Source organism: Doryrhamphus excisus, linkage group LG20 (assembly GCF_037039965.1).
Source record: "Doryrhamphus excisus strain RoL-2023G ecotype Guam linkage group LG20, RoL_Dexc_Guam_v1.1, whole genome shotgun sequence".
NCBI classification, from domain to species: domain Eukaryota; kingdom Metazoa; phylum Chordata; class Actinopteri; order Syngnathiformes; family Syngnathidae; genus Doryrhamphus; species Doryrhamphus excisus.
This window is the reverse complement of record NC_136376.1, coordinates 2,491,774-2,517,089: the sequence shown is the minus strand read 5'-3', so window position 1 is coordinate 2,517,089 and position 25,316 is coordinate 2,491,774. Positions and strand designations below refer to the sequence as shown.

At 39.2% G+C, this 25,316-nt stretch overlaps 2 protein-coding genes across 2 annotated transcripts; one reads left to right on the top strand and one right to left on the bottom strand.

The window, feature by feature from the left end:
- The first annotated feature begins 2,526 nt into the window (after nucleotides 1–2,526).
- Nucleotides 2,527–8,916, top strand: LOC131107974 (G-protein coupled receptor 26-like). The gene is made up of 3 exons (XM_058058517.2): nucleotides 2,527–3,497; nucleotides 5,193–5,306; nucleotides 7,121–8,916. The coding sequence occupies exons 1-3, from the start codon at nucleotides 2,815–2,817 to the stop codon at nucleotides 7,419–7,421; spliced, it is 1,098 nt and encodes a 365-aa protein (XP_057914500.2). The 5' UTR covers nucleotides 2,527–2,814; the 3' UTR covers nucleotides 7,422–8,916.
- Nucleotides 8,917–16,323: 7,407 nt separating this feature from the next.
- Nucleotides 16,324–25,314, bottom strand: LOC131107945 (carbohydrate sulfotransferase 15-like). The gene is made up of 8 exons (XM_058058471.2): nucleotides 24,280–25,314; nucleotides 22,320–22,841; nucleotides 21,915–22,254; nucleotides 20,923–21,054; nucleotides 20,060–20,216; nucleotides 19,828–19,993; nucleotides 18,183–18,330; nucleotides 16,324–18,056 (listed from the first exon to the last, which is right to left on the bottom strand). The coding sequence occupies exons 2-8, from the start codon at nucleotides 22,812–22,814 to the stop codon at nucleotides 17,839–17,841; spliced, it is 1,656 nt and encodes a 551-aa protein (XP_057914454.2). The 5' UTR covers nucleotides 22,815–22,841; nucleotides 24,280–25,314; the 3' UTR covers nucleotides 16,324–17,838.
- Between the last annotated feature and the right edge of the window lie 2 nt (nucleotides 25,315–25,316).

The window sequence follows — 25,316 nt, the reverse complement described above, 5'->3', positions numbered from 1 at the left end:
ATGACTAAGTCACATAAATTTAGAGTAGTTACTGAGGAACTGATGAAGAACCAATGAGAAACCTGTGACTAAGTCACATAAATTTAGAGTAGTTACTGAAGAACTGATGAGGAACCAATGAGGAACTCATGACTTAGCCACATAAATTTAGAGTAGTCACTGAGGAATTGACGAAGAACCAATGAGAAGCCTGTGACTAAGTCACATAAATTTAGAGTAGTTACTGAGCAACCGATGAGGAACCAATGAGGAACTAGTGACTAACCCACATAAATTTAGAGTGGTTACTGTGGAACCGATGAAGAACCAACGAGGAACTTGTGCCATGATGTCAGGTTGGATGTTAAGTTGAAATTAAATACTTTGGATAGAACAGGCGTGCCGTATTCAAACACTTGGCGGGCCGGATGTGGCCCCCATGGCCGTAGTTTGCCCACCCTTGTTCTAAAGCATTCTACTGTGATGTGAAGAGACAGGAAGGGAAAGTCTTGGCTTGTTGACCAGTCAGCATCTGTGCCGATTGGCGGTGAGTGCAACATGATTCCTTATTATACAAACTGTAAGCGGAGCTCGCAGTCAACTTGGTCGCCATAGCCACTCACACACACACACACACACACACACACATGTTCCCTGGTGTCGCTGCATGGCAAATGAAACACCCACCCACCCACACCAGCTATCACAATTGTTTATGTCATAAAAAACCATCCTGCCCTCAGCAGCTATTTACATGCTGTACTGCTCATGCCAAAGGCTGCAACCGCTGATGCTCCGGCTATGCAAGATGGACGAGTCAGGATGAATTTAAAGTGACATTTACAGCAACACTAATGTAGTGTGTCGCAGTGACAGCTACTGTAGATGAGGCTTGAGTGTTAGGGCACTTTAACCCTTTGTGGAACAAGCAAAGATATTTGGTAACTTAATTCTGCATCAATATCTCAGCAGGCAAAATATACATTTGCACTTTTGGTTTGGTTTAATTTCATTTGAACATGCATCAGATTACAATTGAATGCATCACATAATCACATTCACAGTTCCACATGTCCAAAAGGAGTAGGAAGAAGCAAAGCTTATTAAATCCTACCCCTCCATCTGGTACTTTTACAATCAGTAACTGTTACATTTGTTCACTTCCTGCTTTCCTAATATTCCTTAATTCATTCATTCTGTACCGCTTATCCTCACAAGGGTCGCGGGGGTGCTGGAGCCTATCCCAGCTGTCTTCAGGCGAGAGGCAGGGACCACCCTGGACTGGCGGCCAGCCAGCCAATCACAGGGCACATATAGACAAACAACCATTCACACTCACATTCATATCTATGGACAATTTGGAGTCGACAATTAACCTAGCATGTTTTTGGAATGTGGGAGAAAACCGGAGTACCCGGAGAAAACCCACGCATACACGGGAAGAACATGCTAACTCCACACAGAGGGGTGGAATTGAACCTGGGTCTCAGTTCCAAATGTAAAATTTGTAAATAGTTAATGGTGTTATATTAGTAAATAAATAGTTATTTTCATGTAAAACAACCATTTTTGTGTTGTTTATGCTGGAGCCTATCCCAGCTGTCTTCAGGCGAGAGCCAATCACAGGGCACATATAGACAAACAACCATTCACACTCACATTCATATCTATGGACAATTTGGAGTTGCTAATTAACCTAGCATGTTTTTGGAATGTGGGAGGAAACCGGAGTACCCGGAAAACACGGGGATAACATGCAAACTCCACACAGAGATGGCCGAGGGTGGAATTGAACCTGGGTCTCAGTTCCAAATGTAAAATTTGTAAATAGTTAATGGTGTTATATTAGTAAATAAATAGTTATTTTCATATAAAACAACAATTTTGTGTTGTTTATGCTGGAGCCTATCCCAGCTGTCTTCAGGCGAGAGCCAATCACAGGGCACATATAGACAAACAACCATTCACACTCACATTCATACCTATGGACAATTTGGAGTCGCTAATTAACCTAGCATGTTTTTGGAATGTGGGAGGAAAACGGAGTACCCGGAAAACACGGGGAGAACATGCAAACTCCACACAGAGATGGCCGAGGGTGGGATTGAACTCTGGTCTCCTAGCTATGAGGTCTGCATGATAACCACTTGACCACCGTGCAGTTTCAGGGCTCAATGATGCTTAAAAAAAGTATTTTAACAGGTTTAATTTAGGTTTGAAAATATTAAATTTATTAATATTGATTCCTACTAAAAAAATCACTTATCACGCAAGTCTGGAACCAATTAACCACGATATACGAGGGACGACCATATATAGTGTCCCTCAGTATCAATTGATGGAGCCCACATTTGAAAATACTGGATGGGGTTTCCCAGTTTACCAGTTTACTCTCATACATCACTGACGTGTTGTACAATCACACACGCTACTGTAAGTCATGAAAAACGCTCATTGGATTACGTCATACGTGACGTCAGCCTGTGCGTCTGCTGTTATTTTTTTTTTCTTCCAGCCAAAACAATCTATTTTTAAAACAGGGGGTTGCACCCTTCTGTGATGCGCTGACAGGAAAGACATCATCAGAAGTAGCAACACACACACACACACACACACGCACACACACACACAAGAAGCTTGAAGCATTTCTGCTTTTCCGGGATGCCTTTCGCGTCAGTGCGTATTTGCGCATGAGTCCACCCAGCTGCGGTTTTGCGCATTTCCATTTATCGCTAAAACATGTATCGGACTCCAGTTTGTGGAGTCGCTATGACGGCCGGCAGCGGAGCTGTGGGTGCTTTTACGGAAAGAGTGGATATCTGAGGAGGCAACACCATGCACGCCGTGGACGTAGCTGCTTCCGTGTTGCTCTCCGCCATCATTGTGGTGTCGCTGCTGTCCAATCTTCTGGTGCTGATCTGCTTCCTCTACAACCCGGAGATCCGAAAGCAGGTCCCGGCTCTTTTCATACTCAACTTGACCTTCTGCAACCTGTTGCAGAGTGTCTCGAACATGCCGCTCACTTTGGTGGAGCTCCTCACAGAGGAGCACCGCAGGAGCCACGCAGCAGGAGGAGGTTTCTGTCAAATCGTAGGCTTCCTGGACACTTTCCTCACCACAAATTCCATGCTGACAATGGCGGCTCTCAGCATCGACCGGTGGGTGGCGGTGGTCTTCCCGCTGAGCTACCACTCCAGGATAAGGCACCGGGACGCGGTGATGGCGCTGGGATACACTTGGGCGCACTCGCTGTGCTTCTCCACCGCCGCCTCCTGCCGCTCCTGGGTGGGTTACCACCAGCTTTACGCGTCGTGTACCCTCCGGGGCGTCAGGGCAAAGGCCGGGGGGTTGAACTTTGTCATCTTCACAGTGGCTCTCCACACCTTCACCTTCCTTCTCGCCTTGGTGGCGATGTGTGTGACCTACCTGAAGGTGCTCAAAGTGGCCAGGTTCCACTGCAAGCGCATCGACGTGATCACCATGCAGACCTTGTTGCTGCTTGTGGACATTCACCCCAGGTAAAGGTACCTTTGGTGATGAAATGAGATGTTATGTTATATGGAATTATGACATCAAAAGTTTGGAGACACTTCTTCATGCTTCTCAATGGCAAGGTGTCTTCAAACTTTTGATGGATTTCAAAAATGATTTGATGTCCATACTTGTAATATAGTTGTATTATTCAACAAAGCCTGCCATTGGCTGGCGACCAGTCTCAAGCGGGAAGTCAGCTGGGATAGGCTCCAGCATACCGCCGCGACCCTATAGTGAGGATAAACGGCATAGAAGACGGATGGATGGATCAATATTCAACAGGGCCTGCCATTGGCTGGTGACCAGTCCAGGGTGTACCCCGCCTCTCGCCTGAAGTCAGCTGGGATAGGCTCCAGCATACCGTAGCGACTCTAAAGTGAGTATAAATGGCATAGAAGACAAATGGATGGAGGAATATTCGACAAGACCTGACATTGGCTGGCAACCAGTCCAGGGTGTACCCCGCCTCGAGCCAGAAGTCAGCTGGGATAGGCTCCAGCATACCGTAGCGACTCTAAAGTGAGTATAAATGGCATAGAAGACAAATGGATGGATGAATATTCAACAAGGCCTGCCATTGGCTGGCGACTACTCCAGGTGTACCCCGCTTCTAGCCTGAAGTAAGCTAGGATAGGCTCCAGCATACCGCCACAACCCTATAGTGAGGATAACAGGCATAGAAGACGGATGGATGGATGAATACTCAACAAGGCCTGCCATTGGCTGGCAACCAGTCCAGGTGTACCCCGCCTCTCGCCTGAAGTCAGCTGGGATAGGCTCCAGCATACCCCAGCGACTCTAAAGTGAGTATAAACGGCATAGAAGACAAATGGATGGATGAATATTCGACAAGGCCTGACATTGGCTAGCAACCAGTCCAGGTATACCCCGCCTCGAGCCAGAAGTCAGCTGGGATAGGCTCCAGCATGCCGCAGCGACTCTAAAGTGAGTATAAACGGCACAGAAGACGGATGGATGGATGAATATTCAACAAGGCCTGCCATTGGCTGGCGATCAGTCCAGGTGTACCCCGCCTCTCGCCCGAAGTCAGCTGGGATAGGCTCCAGCATACCGCAGCAACCCTATAGTTAGGATAACGGGCATAGAAGACGGATGGATGAATATTCAACAAGGCCTGCCATTGGCTGGCGACCTGTCCAGGGTGTACCCCGTCTCTCACCCGAAGTCAGCTGGGATAGGCTCCAGCATACCGCAGCAACCCTATAGTTAGGATAACGGGGCATAGAAGACGGATGGATGAATATTCAACAAGGCCTGCCATTGGCTGGCGACCTGTCCAGGTGTACCCCGTCTTTAGCCTGAAGTCAGCTGGGATAGGCTCCAGCATACCGCAGCCACCCTATAGTGAGGATAAATGGCATAGAAGACGGATGGATGGATGAATATTCAACAAGGCAGAACTACACTGATTTGTTTTCCAAGTGACAACACTTGTTGCTAGGCAGATTCTGGGACTCGATGCCAACTTCTTTATGCAGAGGCCAATAGAAATGCCCCTTTTTCAGCAGTGTGAATGACAAACTACACACACAGCAAATTAAAAAGTTGCAGCACTTGCTGGTTGGTCATACAGTTTTGTCATCTGGCCATTAAACCCCAAATTTCCCAGCATTCCTTGCTTCATGACATGACTCTATGATGCATGTTTTTCTTGGCAGTGTGCGCCAGAAATGCTTGGATGAACAGAAACGAAGGAGGCAGAGGGCCACCAACAAGATCAGCACATTCATCGGCACGTTTGTGGTGTGCTTCACCCCGTATGTCATCACCAGGTGAGCACGCGTCCTTATAGTAAAAGGCTATTTATGCTAATGGATGGACGGATGGGCGGATATTTGTTGGATTTTTTTTTTTTTTTTGGGTCTTAATTTGCCAAGAAAAAACATTTGTGATGTGCAGTAAAATTAAAAATGTAATTAAATTAAAAAAATGTCTAACCTATTAGTAATTAGTAACTTTAGCATATATAAAAATATAATAATAATAATAATAATATTAAGGAATGGGGCTGCACGGCGGACAAGTGGTTAGTGCGCAGGCCTCACAGCTAGGAGACCCGAGTTCAATCCCAAATGATCAAATCAAATTGTCCATCGGTATGAATGTGAGTGTGAATGGTTGTTTGTCTATATGTGCCCTGTGATTGGCTGGCCACCAGTCCAGGGTGTACCCCGCCTCTTTCCTGAAGACAGCTGGGATAGGCTCCAGCACCCCCCCTCCGCGACCCTTTTGAGCACAAGCGGTAGAAAATGAATGAATGAATAATAATCATAATAAGGAATGGGGCTGTACGGTGGTCGAGTGGTTTGTGCGCAGGCCTCACAACTAGGAGACCGGAGTTCAATCCCACCCTCGGCCATCTTTGTGTGGAGTTTGCATGTTCTCCCCGTGCATGCGTGGGTTTTCTCCGAGTACTCCGGTTTCCTCCCACATTCCAAAAACATGCTAGTTTAATTAGCGACTCCAAATTGTCCATAGGTATGAATGTGAGTGTGAATGGTTGTTTGTCTATATGTGCCCTGTGATTGGCTGGCCACCAGTCCAGGGTGTACCCAGCAACCCCCGCGACCCTCGTAATGATAAGCGGTAGAAAATGAATGAATGAATGAATGAATCTTCATACTACATGTTCTTCTTCTAATATTTGGACTTTGTTCCCATAATATTTCTTTAATTTTTAACATTCCCAAAGCTACTGTAATTGTAGATTTAGTTGGTTTATCATTATATTACAACTTTATGGCAACTTCTTTAATATTTCAACTTAGGTTAATTGGCGACTCCAAATTGTCCATAGGTATGAATGTGAGTGTGAATGGTTGTTTGTCTATATGTGCCCTGTGATTGGCTGGCCACCAGTCCAGGAATTTGCCAACATTTCTGCACTAGAAGTGGTTCAAAGTGACCTTCCATGAAGGTTTCCATAGCCACGGACAAAGGTTCCCTGTCAGGCTCAATGATAATTAATGTGGTCGGCCAAGTTAGCTGAGGCTGAATCAACAGCGCCCCTACTGGTATCAGCCCGGTACTGCATTGAGAATTCTTCTGAATTGGTTAATCATTGCTTAAAATGACTTATTTAAGGAGGATTTCTTTCGTATTCCGTCATCTGAATACCAATGTTGACAATCAGACATCACTCTTCTCGCTCATCGATTCTGTTGACTCTTAATCCCGGCCGGCGAGCCTCCCTCCGCAAGTGTTGAGATGAGAGTCGTAGGCAGTGCCGAGAAAGCAAATGAGTGCGCTCCGCCGTCGGCGGCTCTCATTAGTATTTCGCCCCATGCATTAGCGCCGCCGACCTGTGACAAGCTGCTAGATCCGTGGGATGGAAATAGCCGCACGGTGGCACGGAGGAGGATCCGTGTAATTAAGAGGACAGATTAGCCACCAAACAATGCTTTTGGTTGTTACTTTTTGACATTTCCAGGCACCGAGATGACATTTCCGTGAAAATCGGCGCCGCTGGGAGGCTCATTTGCGTCTTCCACTGCGATTAAATCGATCTTACAACTGACTGCTTTTTTTCCCCCTTCCACTCCCATCCTCATCATGTTTGACTTTTCCATCTGTGTCTTTGAGGTAGAATTGTAGAGCTCTTCACCACGGAGCCCATCAACCCTCACTGGGGGGTGCTGTCCAAATGTTTGGTCTACAGCAAAGCAGCCAGCGACCCCTTTGTGTACTCGCTGCTGCGACACCAGTACAGGAAAACCTGCAGCCTCCTGGCTCATAAAGTCCTCCACAGGAGTCAGAGGGACTCATTCTCCCCGGGGCCGGATGGGAACGCCAAGAGAAATGACATCCAAGAGGCCACCAACGCCCCCGGAGAGCATACGAGCATCCGGCAACAAGCCATCACTTGTCCAATGAGGCAGAAACCATGATTGTATTCGGTTCTACTGAGAGCGTCTTGGTGTTTGGTTTTGAGGTCCAATGACTGAAATATGATAATTTATTATTTTCATGTATTACTGTATGATGCCGACTTGGCTCGCCACTATTCTTTTTGCTACTGACCATTTCCCATAGGCTGTTTTTAGTGCCTGGTTCAAGAGCTGATATCATGATGTACTCGAACCCGCTGCTGGACTCTCATTGGAAAATATATGTTGATAAATTAGAAAAAAATTATATAAAATATGTATTTTTTGGGCTGCACGGTGGTCAAGTGGTTAGCACGCATGGCCTCGCAGCAAGGAGACTCGAGTTCAATCCCACCCTCCGCCGTCTCTGTGTGGAGTTTCACTAACCGGGAAATGTAGGCGAACTGATGCCCAATTTTTTTTTTAATTATGCTAGCATTGTTTCTTATTTATTGCTGTTAATTGGTTCCAGACTTGGCTGCACGGTGGTCGAGTGGTTAGAATGAATGAATGAATGAGCTAATAATCAACAATATTCAACCACAAAACAGCAATCATTCAAGTAAATTATTATTACTAGTATTAGCCTGCTTATTGGCTTGCTTATTAGCCTGCTTTTGCCCTATTATATGAAATTTGTCAGATTTTTTTTTGTAAAAAAAAAAAAAAACACAATAGAAAAAAAATCTATAAAAAATATCAAATTATTTAGGGGGCTTAGGGCCCCCGTTTTATTATTATTATTTATTTTTTGTAAAAAAAAAATTATAGAAAAAAATCTAGAAAAAAATATAAAATTATTTATGGGGACTTAAAAACATTTTAACAGTATCTTACCCAAGGATACTTCAACATGATCACGACTGGGCGGAGTATCGAACCAACAACCTTCAAGTTTGGAGACGACCACTCCACCAACTGAGCATCATCATACTTCTTCTTCTGGTTATTACTACTACTATTAGTAGTAGTAGTAGTAGTAGTAGTAGTAGGCTAGTATTAGCCTGCTTATTGGTTTGATTATTAGTCTGCTTTTGCCCTATTATATTAAATTTGTCAGAGTTTTTTTTTAAATCAATTACATTTTTTTTAAAAATAAATAAAAAATCAATTTAAAAAAATCAATTTAAAAAAATAAATTAAAAAAAATAAATTTAAAAAAATTAATTAAAAATCTAAAAAAATCTATAAAAAAACAATTTAAAAAATCAATTAAAAATATCAAATTATTTAGGGGCTTAGGGCCCTCCTTTTATTATTTCTATTATGAAATTTGGCCAATTTTTTTGTAAAAAAAAAAAAAAATTATAGAAAAAAATCTAGAAAAAAATATAAAATTATTTATGGGGACTAAAAACATTTTAACAGTATCTTACCCAAGGATACTTCAACATGATCACGACTGGGCGGAGTATCGAACCAACAACCTTCAAGTTTGGAGACGACCACTCCACCAACTGAGCATCATCATACTTCTTCTTCTGGTTATTACTACTACTATTAGTAGTAGTAGTAGTAGTAGTAGTAGTAGTAGTAGTAGTAGGCAAGTATTAGCCTGCTTATTGGTTTGCTTATTAGCCTGCTTTTGCCCTATTATATTAAATTTGTCAGAGTTTTTTTTTTAAATCAATTAAAAAAATGTAAAAAATAAATAAAAAATCTATTAAAAAAGTCAATTAAAAATCTAAAAAAATCAATAAAAAAACAATTTAAAAAATCAATTAAAAATATCAAATTAAGTCCCCCCTAAAGCCTCCCTAAAATAGGCCTAATATGACGCCACTGCTTCCAAATGATGTCAGTTATTGCATCTGAAACATGAAGAAAAATATGATTTGTTTTTCCAGACGACCAACAAATTGGAGATCCGTGTTTTTCATGTGCTTTGCGTTCCATGTATGGCGTCACTCACGGCCGCACAGGAAGCTGGAGCATTACCGTTACTAGTTAAACACGACTCGTGGGACCGCACTAAAACATCACAACTGGATGTGCTGATTAAAATTGAAGCATAACCTCAATGAAAATCCCCCCCTGGCCGGATTAGACATGCTGTATGTGTTCGTGGGGTGGGGGGGGGGATAATGTAAAATGTGATGGCGATTAGGGACGGTATAGCGCATTGCGAATTGTATTGTTATTATTATTATTATTATTTTTTTTTTATGGAGCTGTCTGGCATAGGAGTTCCAAGTGCCTTTCAGACAATGACTTTTATTGGCGTGTAGTTTTATCAGCTCTATGTAAGGTTGGCCAAACAGGATCCAGCCATGTGCAATTGACGTTCTACCTCATGCCACATTTAGTGACATTAGGTGTGCAAAAAACAAAAGACTCAGTATTGGTAGCGCTGATGATGAGTTCAGGGTGTTGTGTTTCAAGGAGCGGTGTGGCAATGAAGCATTTATGTTGCGTTTATCTTTGTATTTTTAACAAACTGTCCATGAGATTTGGAAAAATGTTTTAATAAATGCTGTGTAATGTGACGTTTTTGGAATGTGTATGTTTATTTTATTGTATTTCATTTTCGGGTCCCAAGCAAAGAGGCCCAGCCTCTCGCCCAAAGACAGCTGGGATAGGCTCCAGCAACCCCCCCCTCCCGCGACCCTTGTGAGGATAAGCGGTAGAAAATGAATGAATGAATGAATTCTAACAGTCCGCCTTGAATTATTAGTCTAATTTTATTTGTAAAAGTGTCATACTATCAGCTACCAGGGGTGGGCAAACTACGGCCCGGGGGCCACATGCGGCACACCAAGCGTTTGAATCCGGCCCGCCAGTTACTTATTAGTATTAGTATTTCAAGTTTGAACATGATGTCTTATTCAGTAAAGAAATAAAAAACTGTAAAATTAAATTTTAAAAAATTAAAAAATTTTGTTTTTCTACCATTGTTCTTGGTAAATTTTCTTTTTATAATGTTATGACTATGACCCCATTTATTCTAGTTAAAAAAAATAAATAAATATTTGAACTTTTTTCTTTAGATTCAGTAAAAAAAATTTAAAATTACATTTCATAGTTTGAAAGTACAAAATTCAATTTTAGATTTAATTTAATAGTTTAATTGTTTTAATAGTTTAATAGTTTGAGGGAAATGATGTTCTCATTTCCCTCAAAGTACAAAATTTAATTTTACATTTTTTTGTAAAAATGTAAAATTAAATTTCATAGTTTGAGGGAACTGATGTTCTCATTTTAATTTTAATTTTACATTTTTTTGTAAAAATGTAAAATTAAATTTCATAGTTTGAGGGAACTGATGTTCTCATTTTAATTTAAATTTTAAATTTTTTGTAAAAATGTAAAATTAAATTTCATAGTTTGAAGGAACTGATGTTCTCATTTTAATTTTAATTTTACATTTTTTTGTAAAAATGTCAAATTAAATTTCAAAGTACAAAATTTAATTTTACATTTTTTTTTACTGAATCTAAAGAAAAAAGTTCAAATATTTATTTTTTAACTAGAATAAATGGGGTCAGAGTCATAATATTAAAAAAAATACCAAGAAAATTTAGGAAGAAAAAAAAATTATTATTATTATTTTTTTTTACTGAATAAGACATGTTAAAAGTTGAAATACTCCAAAAGTAACTGGCGGGCCGGATTCAAACGCTTGGTTGACCGAATGCGGCCCGCGGGCCGTAGTTTACCCACCAGTGGTATAGAACATATTCCCTTCCCAAAAGCACATAACACCTTTTACTCTCCCACACTGATGATAAAAGAAAGGGAATAATGAATAGTCTTTGAGGAAGTCTTCCACCCACCTCCACTGCTGCTGATGCTGCTGCTGCTGCTGATGATGATGATGCTGCTGATGATGATGATGTGGCAGCAGAACAAAGACGTTTTATAAAGCGATAACAAGCTCTCTGGATTGCCGAGCTGCTAAAAAGGGAGAGTGAGAAAAGAAAGATCTGAGGAAGATGCCAGCACTTTGAACTTCCATCATGGTGCGCATCAAGGTGCGCCTTTCACGTTCCCCGTGGAAGAGGGTGTGCAAGATGCGGCAAAGAAAACAACGTAATGGATGTGTCACTTATACGGCCCGTGTCTTTAATTTTTGCAACCAAGGAGAAGTGAAGGCTGGCACTTCCTGATAAATCGTGGGAATGTCGGAGGCAAATGTCACGGTACTCCCGAAGGGCCTCCGGGCAGACAGCCATTACGGAGATCATAAAAGATCTTCTATTTCTGTTCAGGAATGCTTGTTTTTGCTGGAGGCTGTTTTTTTTGTCGTATTTTTACATCCTTGTAGGCTTTTAGGCATCTTCCAATCAAAAGCGTTTCAACGTCAGCGTGTTTTTTTTAAGGTTTGAGATGACAATAATTCATTTGTCAAGCGCTCTGTTGTTGAATACGACTTGATTAGAACGCTGCAAGCAAAAAAAAACAAAAAAGAACCCTGCAAAAACCGCCCCCCCATAGCGCGAGAACAGAAGTTTTTTTCCCACCATATTGAAAAATGAAAAGATTGCAAGGGCCAATTTGATTTATGCATATATTTCAATTTCAATATTTGTGATCAATGAGAACGTGTTTTATTAGTCCTAACTTTGCTTTTTTTTACCAGTTACTTCCGCTGTTTAATTTTAAAAATATTTCAACTTTCTTCCTAAATTTTCTTTTTGTAATATTATAACTTTGACCCCATTTCTGCAATTTTTCTTTTTATTATGATTATTTTTCCCCAACCTAATATTCTAGATATTATTCTCATAAAAATTGTTTTAAAAAGTGATTTTTCTTGCCATAATGTGACTTTATTTTCTTAATATTTGGATATTATTATATTATTATATTATTATATTATTATATTATTATATTATTATATTATTATATTATTATATTATTATATTATTATTATATTATTATATTATTATATTATTATATTTGAACTTTTTTTTAGATACAGCAAATGTTCTTTTTATTATGAATATATTTCACCAACCTAATATTCCAGATATTGTTCTCATAAAATTGTAAAAAAAGTGATTTTTCTTGCCATAATGTGACTTTATTTTCTTAATATTTTGATATTTCATATATTTATAATATTATTTTATATAATATTATAATATTATTGTATTATTATATTACTAAAAAAATATATATATTTGAACTTTTTTCTTTAGATACAGCAAATGTTCTTTTTATTGTGGATATATTTCCCCAACCCAATATTCCAGATATTATTCTCATAAAAATTGTTAAAAAAAAAGTGATTTTTCTTGCCATAATGTGACTTTATTTTCTTAATATTTAGATATTTTATATATTTATAATATTATTTTATAATATTTTTATTCTCATAAAACTACAACCATTTTTTCCATTACATTAAAAATAATAAAACAATTTAAAACAAATTCACAAATAATAAATAAAATAATAACTACATATAATATAAAATGAAAATATATAATAATAAATAAATAATAAAATAAAAAAAATGTATTCAAAAAAACTTTTTAAAAACTTAAATTATATTTGGAAAGCAGGAAGTGAACAAATGTAACAGTTACTGACTGTAAAAGTACCATATGGAGGGGTAGGATTTAATAAGCTTTGCTTCTTCCTACTCCTTTTGGACATGTGGAACTGGGAACTGATTATGTGATGCATTCAATTGTAATCTGATGCATGTTCAAATGAAATTAAACCATTACCATTACTATTACTTTATTTGTGTAAAGAAGGTGCTGCAGGCCAATAAAAACCAGCAGCGGGCCACCCTTTGGACACCCCTGCTCTATAATAACATCCATAGTCTATAGAAGGGCATCTTTCTGCTCTAAATCAACAGCAGGCTGTGACATCCTTTTTCATTACTTTTCTGTCATCCACACAGGAAGGCTGTGTGAGATAAAAAGCATCCTGACATGAGACACCCATCAGACAATAATTGAGACCAGAGAGAGGCGGACATCTTGACTGACACCACACACTTTTAAAAGGTGTTAAAAGCCAGATAAGCCTGGAAGGTAAAAGCATCCGAGGATCTGAGAGGGACGAATATAGAATGGCGCAGCGGGGACGACCAATGGCTCGTGTTGTTTTCTTTCATCAACAGCAAGCATACAATGTGGGCAGATTACAGGCCGCCATTGGGGAGGGATTGGGAATCTATCAAAGAGAAAGACCAACCGCTGGCTTTTTGTTTCAGTCGGGCCTGGAGCACAGAGCTTAGCAAGAATCCATCAGAACGGTTTGATTAGAAGACGTCTCGTCGCTGAAAGGAGGGCGGCGCTCGGCTGTGAATAAGAAGCGCCGGGAGGTCAAATGAACAATTCAGTCGGGCTGCTGTGAAAACCACAATTACTAATCGTTGGGAGAAGACTTCAAGTGGGCAGAGCGGATGTCAGGCAGGAAATTGGGGCTTTATTTAGTTTATTATTTGTATTTGTTTTATATTATAACAAATAAAAACTATATATTTAATATATAATAAAATATTATTATATTATATTATATATTTTTGGTGTTTTAAAAATAAAATATAATATAATAAAATATTATTATATCATTTTTTTATTTGTTTTTTTAACAAATAAAAAATAAAATACAATATAATAAAATATTATTATATCATATTTTTTATTAGTTTTATTTATATTTATATTTATATTTATATTTATATTTATATTTATATTTATATTTATATTTATATTTATATTTATATTTATATTTATATTTATATTTATATTTATATTTATATTTATATTTATATTTATATTTATATTTATATTTATTATGCTATTTATTTTATATTTCTAACCATATAAAGCATTGATTTTAGCTTGTCGGATTCTGTTGCTCAACTCATTTGTGGACCCTGGTTCGATCTCCAGGGGCAAAATAATTTGTGCCCTACCAAATCTGCCTAGCAACACACTATTTTTACCATTAAAATGCGACATCGGTACATGATTTCATCATGTTTTTCTATTTATAAAGAAAAAAAACAACCTAAATAATGTGCCGAGGTAGTACTTTGTTACTTCCATATATTTTCTAAATATTTCAACTTTCTTCCTAAATTTTCTTGGTCAATTTTCTTTTTGTAATATTATGACTTTGACCCCATTTATGCTATTTTAAAAAATTTATATATATTTGAACTTTTTTCTTTAGATACAGTATAATTGCAAATTTTCTTTTTATTATGAATATTTTTCCCCAAGCTAATATTTCAGATATTATTCTGAAAAAATTCTTAATATTTTGATTTTATTCTCATAAAACTACAGCTATTTTTTCAATTTCTATTGTTTTTATAATTTTCAAAATATTTCAACTTTCTTCCTAATTTTTTTTTTTAATTTTGACTCTTTTTGCCATAATGTGACTTTATTTTCTTATTATTTTGATTTCATTTTCATAAAACTACAGCTATTTTTTTTCAATTTCTGCTGCTTTATAATTTTCTAAATATTTCAACTTCCTTTTTATTCTCTTTAAATTTTGTAATTAATATTGTAATATTGTGACTTTATTCCCATAATAAAATGTGATTTTTTTTCTTTAAATTTGTTGATGATACGGATCCCAGGAAGACTATTTTTTGCCACGTATGTACTTTCATCCACAGTCCTCCGCATCTGAAGTGCACACAATCACAAAACTACCTCTCCTTGTCACTTTGGTCCACCTTTGACAATCGTGAAGACGGCTGGCCATCAATTCCGCCCGGCGACGGCCAATCAGCCGAGCTTGATGACTATTTCTCTCGCCTCATGATCATCCGCCAATCAGCTTATAAATGCCAGAGCTCTCGCCAACCGCTGGGTAACAATCAGCAGACAATCGTCCTCGCTCAGTGACGCCGAGAGGGAAAATGGCGCCTTAACAGAAGTCTCAAATGACAAACTCCGTTGAGTCTCGTGTAGTTAAAGTGCAGATCAGGGATGATGAGTTTTAGGTCTCAGGTCAGAAGATCTGAACGTTAATCAACACATTTGCAATCTTACTAGCCAAAAACACGATATATGAAAACTACATATTAATTATGTTTTCATCTCCCGAAGGGAAATGATTGTGTGCCAATCTGGATAATCAGGAAAATTACCACCACGACTATGAGTATCAAACCCCTGGTGCCCTCCAGGCCGCCCCTTTTGGATGGAATCGCACTTAATGCATCATTTCTACACTCATCGGCCTCTCATTACATTTTACACAAGAACTAGCTAAATAACAGGTTCACTTTTGATTGACACAGCTCTTCATTTATCAATAGAAGTTTATTATTGTGCAGCGGAACCTTGGTTGGCATCATCGGTTTCGTCCAGAAAGTCCGACTCGCACCCAAACAGATGTTTTCCATAAGAAATCATGTCAATTTGACGAGGAATCTTAACTCAAATGTTTAAGATGGAGAAAGACAAAAAGAAAAATCAGAGTGTTTGAGAAAAAAATGTAGAATTCACACGTAAAAAAGTCATAAATTTACAAGAAAAAAATTTGTAAATTTACGAGAAAATTGGTCAATTTCAGAGAAAAAAAGTTGTACAGTTATAAAAATAAAGTGGTAAATTTACAAAAAAGTAATTAAATTAAAAAGTCATAATTTTATGAAAATAAGGTAATAAAATGTACAAAAAAATGGGCAAATTTACGATATTAAGTTGCAAATTCACCACTATATCCTCGTAATATTACAAGAAAAAAGTGGTAAGTTTTTAAGAAAAAATGTACATAAAAATATGAGAATAAAGTGGTAAGTCTACCAAAAAAATACAAATTAACGATTAAAAGTAGGAAAATTTACAAGAAAAAAGTCGTAAATTTCAAATATTAAGTTGTAAATTTATCGCACTATTTTTTACAAGACAAAATGTTGTCATATGATGAGAATAAGGTTGTAAATGTGCAAGGAAAAAAGTTGTAAATAATAATAACAATAATAATAACAATAATAACATCGTAATATTACAAAACTATGGTCGTAAATTAGCCAGAAAAAAACATTAAAATAAAAAAGTTGTGAATTAAAAACTTGTAATATTACGAGAATACAGATAAAGTGGAACATTTCTGAGAAAAAAATTGTACATTTCAGAGAAAATTTTTTTTAGAATAAAATGGTAAATTTACAAAAAAAAGTCATAAAATAATGAGAAAAAAGTCACGATAATATGAGAATAAGGCTGTAAATTTACGACAACAAAGTTGCAAATGTACCACATATTATGAGAAGTGATAAATGGCGGTAAGTGGTACATTTTCAAGAATGAAGTGGTAAAATTACAGTAAAAAAAAAAAGTTGTACAAGCGCGGGTTTTAAGCCAATTCAAGAATGCAATAATACGTTTTTGTAATGAATTTAATTGTACTTTACAAAAGACTTTTTGTGATAGCTGTTTCGTTCAAGTTGACGTGTACGCAAACGTAACTCAGAATTACTACGCAGGTCGGGTACCTGAATGTGTCACGGCAGCTTTAGCTTCGGGAGTCGTTGTATCCACACGGACTTTGATGCTATAAATAGCTGTGTGCGTCTATAAACGTGAGTAATTCTTATCTTCACTTTTTTTTAATATTAGACGCCGTTTGATTTGTATCACTGTGTTGTATCGTGTCATGTACCTTTACATCCAACCACCAAGCTATTTGCTAACTGCCTGGCTAGTTAGCCTTGTTAGCATCGCCACCGGATGTGGTGCTGTTCATGATGCTAACTAATGTGCGCTGTAGTAGGCCTTGTGCTTATGTTTAGTTTCGCTAGTTAGCTTTGTTAGCATCGCCACCGGATGTGGTGGTGTTCATGTTACTAACTAATGTGTAATGTAGTAGGCCTTGTGCTTATGTTTAGTTTTGCTAGTTAGCCTTGTTAGCATCGCCACCGGATGTGGTGATGTTAATGATACTAACTAATGTGTACTGTAGTAGGCCTTGTGCTTATGTTTAGTTTCGTTTGTTAGCCTTGTTAGCATTGCCACCGGATATGGTGCTTTTCATGTTACTAACTAATATGCGCTGTAGTAGGCCTTATGCTTATGTTTAGTTTCGCTAGTTAGCCTTGTTAGCATCGCCACCGGACGTGTTGCTGTTCATGTTGCTAACTAATATGTACTGTAGTAGGCCTTGTGCTTATGTTTAGTTTCATTGTAGCCACTTTATAAGCTCATAAGTGTTTATGCTCAGTAGCATTGTCTTGTGTGCTTGTTCCCTGTTAGAAAACCACACACACACGCACTTACACCCTCCGACATACTAGCATCCCGACATGCACGCCCGCCTAGCTGTGTCACGTGGCTACAAATAAATAAAAGAAGACATCAATGTGAATGTGGACAATCCCTCCTTGCTACTGAGCTCACCTTTACACAATTGCTGTCCTGACCCGACACCCTGGAGTGATTTCTGACCAGTACTATACCCAATGAAACCCCCTTAATTCAGTCCTGATTGACCGATTGTCTTTTTTTTTTCATGTGTCTTCCTCCTGTAAGACGTCGTCATCGTCCCTCCACAGGAAGGCGGTGTTGTTTAGCACAGCGGCCAACTTCCTGTTAAAAGGTTGGTAAAATTCCCGAAGGAGATTCCTGGTGGACGGCAGCATGGGGCCGAGGTTCCTGTCGCCTAACCGCCGGGCATTGGACGGCGGGTTTTTTGTCAGCTCAGCCGCCACTTTTGGAGATACAGGAGCTAAGGAGAAAAGGAGAAATAATTTAACAGTATAGTTCCCTCGTTACATGTTAATGCTAGGGCTGTCAAAGCTAATGTGCTAATAATTGATTGGAGCCCGGCTTAATACCGTAACCTTTGACCTACATGCATTCAGAAAGGAGAACACACTCTCTAACGTCCCCTGAAGGTTTGCAGAGTAGTCCTCCAGGCGGAGAACCAAGATCTGCTCCCTGGGGAAAACGTTCAACCAGTCCAGCAGGTAAACAACGTAGAGCCCCAGGTTTAGATTCACCTTTGGGGATAAAGGAAACACTTTGAATCACTCAAAGAGAACAAAAAAGCTATGGAAGCCTGTCTGAAAAATATTCCAATGGTAAGTCATCACTTTGAGATAAAAACTCTAAATTATGTAATTACTAAAAAGTCATAATTGTGTGATACAGAAGTCATAATATGATATAAAGTCATAATTACGATTTCAAGTCATAATTTTGAGACAATAAATTAACATTATGAGATAAAAAGTCATAATTGTGAGATAAAAACTCAAAATTGTGAGATAAGGAAATCATAATTCTCATATAAAATCATAATTTTGAAACAAAAAAATTATATTATGAGTGATGAGTAGTTGATTATAAAAAGTCATAATTATGAGATAAAGTCAGAATTACGGTATAAAGTCATAATTATGATATACAAAACAATAAAAGTGAGATAAAAGTCATAAGTATGTGATAAGGAAGTCATAATTATAATATGAAGTCTTAATTATGAGATAAAAACTCAAAATTATTACATAAAAAGTCATAATTATGAGATAACAAAGTCAGAATTACGATATAGTCATAATTTTGAGACCAAAAATTAACATTATGAGATAAAAAGTCATAATTATGAGATACAAAACAATAGAAATGAGATAAAAAGTCATAATTATGTGATAAGGAAGTCATAATTATAATATGAAGTCGTAATTATGAGATAAAAAGTGATCATTATGAGATAAAAACTCAAAATTATTACATAAAAAGTTATAATTATGAGCTGACAAAGTCAGAATTACGGTATGAATTAATAATTTGGGGATCAACAGTATGAGATAAAAAGTCATAATTATAATATGAAGTCTTAATTATGAGATAAAACGTCATAATTATGAGATAAAACATCATATTTATGAGATAAAAACTCAACATTGTTACATAAAAGTAATAATTATGAGATAACAAAGTTAGAATTACAATATAGTCATAGTTTTTTGACCAAAAATTAACATTATTAGATTTAAAGTCATAGTTATGAGATACAAAATAATAAAAAAGATTTAAAAAGTCACAATTATGTAATAGTTAAGTCATAATTATAATATGAAATCTTAATTATGAGATAAAAAGTCATAATTATGAGATAAGAAAGCGAGTCTTTCGTAAAGAAGTCATCATATGCTCAGTTTGTACCTCATAATTTCGACTTTTTATCTCAATTATTAGTTTTAAACTCAGAAATATGACTTGTTATCATTTCAGAATTTGGACTTTTCATCTGATAATTATAAATTAACATTTTTTTCGGTGCCATGTCAAGTCAGATGTGCAGATGACACCAAATAGTATTTATTTCAAGTTGAAGCACTGGACTGTAAATATGCTCAAGCGGTACCGAGAGTCTAAATCCGCAAGGGGGCGCCGTTGCTCATGAGTAGCCAGTGACAGAGAGTGGGAAGCAAAGGGCTGTTGGACAGTACGCTATTAAAATGTAGAGGCTGTGTAAAAACATAAGAACATACATGTATTGATTTGGCCAGGCTGGGGCTGTACACACAGGTCCGAAGAGACTTCCCCAAAAGACAGGACTGGAAGAGCTGCACAGCTTCTACGACCTTCTGATGGAAGTCCTCAGCTGATTTGTTTACTGTCTTCTTGAAATTGAAATACAGGTAGTCGGAATACAGCCTGAAGAGGAGGAGCAGAGATTGTCAGACAGTACATTTAACATGAGCATCTACCTGCTGGTCCAACCTCTCTGTCGGGTCTCGTAGTATCATGATGATTTTGGCACCAGGCTGAATCAGGTGGATGAAGTCCTGGACCAGGAAAGGGGGTTCTGTCTCCTCCTCTTTGCCGCTGAGATAGAACCACACTTGGTTGTCCCACATGGTGGATGCACTGGCTTCGCCTTTGAACAACAATGCAGTGGTCACATTTATAACCGGCAGGTGAAACTCTGTCCTGGGACTCCAATAAGGTGCCTAGTGGCGTGCAGTGGCTCCAACTGCCTCCCAACTGGCTCGTGGTGGCCCGTAAAATTGAGTTTGGCGGCAAGAATATTTAAAAATGTTTAAAATCTTTGTCGCGCCAATTGCTTGATGCAAGTGTTCACCAAGTGGAACCAAATGTCACAAACAATCCACCTATTGGAATCCAGTGGAATGTAATGGCACGAGCCAAGTTGCGGCAATGATGCTAGGAGTCCACTGGGCCAGCACCAGTTCGCGCCAGTTCGCGCCAGCTCGCGCCAGTTCGCGCCAGCTCGCGCCAGCTCGCGCCAGCTCGCGCCAGTTCGCGCCAGTTCGCGCCAGTTCGCGGCAATGCAATCTGCTGTGGCGCCCAATGTCACCAATAAGGTGCCTAGTGGCATGCAGTGGCTCCAACTGTCAATTTGCCGAATAACAACAACATGGCAACAGGCCGAGCAAACATTAATTCGGCTACAGGCCAATCACATAATCTTCGGCACTAACTGGCACCAACTGGCGCCGGCCCAGTAGACTCTTAGCATAAGCGACAGCACAACAAGCAGTTCTGATTGATTGATGGATGTTCAGTCAAAGTGAAAAACATCACCCGTTCTTCCACACGAAGCCACGTTCACCTGTGTTCACCTGTTATCAGCTGCAGAGGGGACGACTTTCCACTGCTTGATGCTTGGATTTTTTGGGCTGCCAAGTCAAACAGATCCAGGTAGTCTTCCACTGGGGAACTTTTCATGAAGAACTTTTGGTAGTTGATGTAACCTGGATTACATCAGAAGACCCAAAGCAGAGACAGGAATTTGACATCATGAAATATAAGTCTAAAACCGGCTGCACGGCGGTCGAGTGGTTAGCGCTCAGACCTCACAGCTAGTTCAATCCCACCCTCGGCCGTGGATTTTCTGCGGGTACTCCGGTTTCCTCCCAGATTCCAAAAACATGCTAGGTTAATTGCCGACTCCAAATTTTTCATAGGTTTGAATGTGAGTGTGAATGGTTGTTTGTCTATATGTGCCCTGTGATTGGCTGGCCACCAGCCCAGGGTGTACCCCGCCTCTCGCCCGAAGACAGCTGGGATAGGCTCCAGCACCCCTACGACCCTCGTGATGATAAGCGGTAGAAAATTAATGAATGAATGAAAGTCTAAAACCGGCTGCACGGCGGTCGAGTGGTTAGCGTGCAGACCTTGCGTTTGATCCCACCCTCGGCCGTGGGTTTTCTCCGGGTACTCCGGTTTCCTCCCAGATTCCAAAAACACGCTAGGTTAATTGGCGACTCCAAATTGTGAGTGTGAATGGTTGTTTGTCTATATGTGCCCTCTATATGTGTGTACCCCGACTCTTGCCCGAAGACAGCTGGGATAGACTCCAGCACCCCCGCGACCCTTGTGAGGATAAGCGGTAGAAAATGAATGAATGCTAACCAAAGAACTGGATGGAATCTACATTGCCAGTATGCTTAGTTAAAGGGGACCAATTATGCTAATTTTCGGCCCTTTGTATTGAGTTGTGAGATCTTCCAGAATCTGCACCTATTCCTTGGAAAAGTTAAGGTTTTATGATAGCCACAGTTGAAATGCAGTTTATTTCCAATGATGACCGTCACATCTCTTGATGCCTTACCAAAGCGTGTCCTGGTCCACCAGTGCGGCTCCTTCATGACCATAAAATCGAGCTCGGGATGCTGCGTCAGCCTGAAGAACAAGTCTGTCGTGCCGCACTTGGGTTGGCCGACGATGTAAAAATAAGGCAGGCAGCGAAGGCGGAGAAGTTTTCCGTCTTGTCGGTGCAGCTGCTGGCGGAAGTTGGACCGTAGCGTTTCACACGTGTTGCTGAAGCTCTTGGAATACATGGCGAAGTGGTTATTCCTGTACGGATCATCAGTGGTTTTGCCCGAAAACTCCTCATACCAACAAGGGCTTTTGATCCCTGGCAGGAAGCTGCGCGGAATCACAGAGAACAACTGTGGACAAAATGAGAATCATAATGTTAGATTTCATAAAAACAGGAAGAACTATAGTGACTTACATGAGGGTCCGTCTTGATGATGTCCTTCTTATCAGGAAGCTTCCTGGGTGGATACTCTAATTTGGACTGGATCCTCCTCACCAGCTTCTTCATGTCTACAGAAGTCTTTTGTGAGGAGACCCCCACCACCGTTGTCGTCGCTGCTGTCGCTGCTGTCGTTGCTGTGCTGTTGGTGGTCGGGACGTTGACAACGTGATGCTGAAAGGGCGGAGGGGTCAGCAGTGGTTTCTTGTCCCACATCAGGGCGTAGGAAGCCATGATGATAAAGGTCAGAGTCAAACCCAGCAAGAAGATAGTTTGGACTTTGGACAAATCCACTCTGGCTGACTTGACGTGGACATTTCCAGCTGTACTTGTGGGCCTTGTGTCCAAATATGTCCTGAATAGTGTTTTGACTGTATGGCTGTAGGGGACAGACAGGTGGTCCAACTGGGTGCTCCCGTTATCCTTAAATTCCGATATTGACATGTTGACATGAAGTTGGGAGAAGCTCATTGGCTGGGCTTACGTCCTTCAGTCATTCTGTAGATTGGAAGCACTTTGTCAAGTCACCTTTCATGCAAGATCACTGTCATCCACTCTAAACCTACCCCAACAATGGACAGGCAACAGTGTTCAGCGATAGAAAGTATTGCTCTTTTGAACGCATATTGTTTTGAGAAGCCAAACTCTTAATTGGCCCCACCAACTCACCAGAACTACGTTCCGACCAGTGTGTGTGTGGGGGGGGGGGGGGGTAAGTCACAACTGATGCACTACACTGCTGAAGGGGAAGTCATCAGCTTCATGACAAACGATCCAACTATTCAGCTGCGGAGACCCCATTACCTTAGCCCTTTCTGAAGGAATGAAGAATCTCACCAAAATTAACAAGGTCAAGTTCTCACGAGCGAACCATAACAACATCTGCAAAAAACATGAGGAAGAGAGGAAGAGGCAGCGGGTGCGGCTGGAGGGATCCAGCAGAGGTGGATAAACCTGCTTTTCATTCAGGTTTTCAGTTAATAATGTAAGAAGACTATAAAGGATATTGGCTTTGTTTGTCCTAAAATGTTCATTTTGTAAAACATTGGTGGCCTCTAATATAGCTAGTTGTACATTTAAATATTTACACTGCATGTATGTGATCGGTATCTGTATCGGATGATTTCAGTCATGGATTATCGGTATCGGCAGCATAAAATCCTGATCAGAAAATCCCTAATAATAATACATTTTAATGGATAAAATAAAATAAAAATGTAAATAAATAAGTTAAGTGCAAGTTAAAAAAATATATTAAAATAGAAAAATTATAATATTTATAAAATATTATAAATTATTAAATAAATAAAAATTTATAAAAATATAAATTTATAAAATCATAATTAAATGGGACTAAGAAGTATCTGAAAAAACAAACCAAAGTGATTTATTCTTTTCTTTTTTTTGTTACTTTCTTAATAGGCAAACATAAAAAAGCCAAGAACATCCTTGCATTTGTGCTACCCAACAGAGGTATTTGAACCCAGCCTACATGCCCATGAAGCAGTCATGCTAACCACTACTCCACTACTCCACCCATTATTCAAGCATTTAAATTTGAATCTATGGTTATCCGGCCATCCTCACTGGGGTCGTGAGGGTATGCTGGAGCCTACTACAACTGACTCTGGGTGAGAGGCGGGGTACACCGTGGTGGTCGGCAGCCAATGGCAGGGCACGTAATTAAGCTAATTGCTTAATTGTTTGAGAATCAATAAACAGATATAATTGAAATTATTTTTTTTTTCTTTTTTTGTGCTAGTCATTAATTAAATTTGTAAATAAAAACCTAATGTAACATGCTAGCATACATAGCGTCTCATGTCGGATAAAATTAAGCATTGAAAATAATCAAATAATCATTGAAATAGATGACGGAAATGACATTATTAAACAAACAATGATGACGTGTTTAGCGAGTAATCAAAAAACTTACAGTGGCGTTGAGCGCTCAGCTGGCCAGACATGATCAATCAAGTGCATGTTGAGCGTGGAGCGTCTTGATGAGTCTGACGAGTGGGTGACTTTGTTGTTCAGTAGTTACGCAGCATGAATGAATGAATAGCCTGCACGATGCTAGAACAGGTTTGCTTTAGCACAGCTTAGTCTGGTATCTCCTGCTGTTCAAGTAGCATTGTATCGTTAAATTTATGATTAAAACCACCCAACACAACACCCTTAATGGTTGGCCACCGTCCAGTGGGACCAGCGTTATGAATCTACGCTTGTATGATGCAAGAAAGTCTTTTTATTTGTTTAGCAACCCTAAATTGCTAGGCGTTTATCTTCTGTGGATAATTGAACTGCACCTTTTGGTAATAAGCCAATGCCAGGGTTGAGTCAGGGTTTTCGCTCCTTTCACCCCAGTCACTGTTTTTGTGTCCTTGGGCAAGGCACTGCTCACACTGGTGTATGAATGTGAGGCATGTAGACGTGACTTGGCAGCCATGTTTTTCGTCCGTCTAACCTAGAGCGGCTGTGACTACGGACGTAGCGAATCACCAACAGTGTCCAAATGAGGAGTCTATGAATAATGGGTTCCGTGATTATTATGAATCGCTGCTATTTCCCACGGCTGTATTTTTATTTTACTGCGTTGTTACTCATCAGGACTTGAGCAGCAGCATTCTTTAGCAGTTTTACAGCTCGTTAAAGAGCTCGGTGAGAAGGTTGTTACAGTAGTCCAGTCTGCTAGAGACGGGAAGGCATGGATTATTCATTCATTCATGGGGGGTTGTGGGGGGTGCTGGAGCATATCCCAGCTGTCTTTGGGCGAGAGGCGGGGTACACCCTGGACTGGTGGCCAGCCAATCACAGGGCACATGTAGACAAACAACCATTCACACTCACATTCATACCTATGGACAATTTGGAGTCGCCGATTAACTTAAGTTGAAATATTAAAGAAGTTGCCATAAAGTTGTAATATAATGATAAAACCAACTAAATGTAGAATTACAGTAGCTTTGGGAA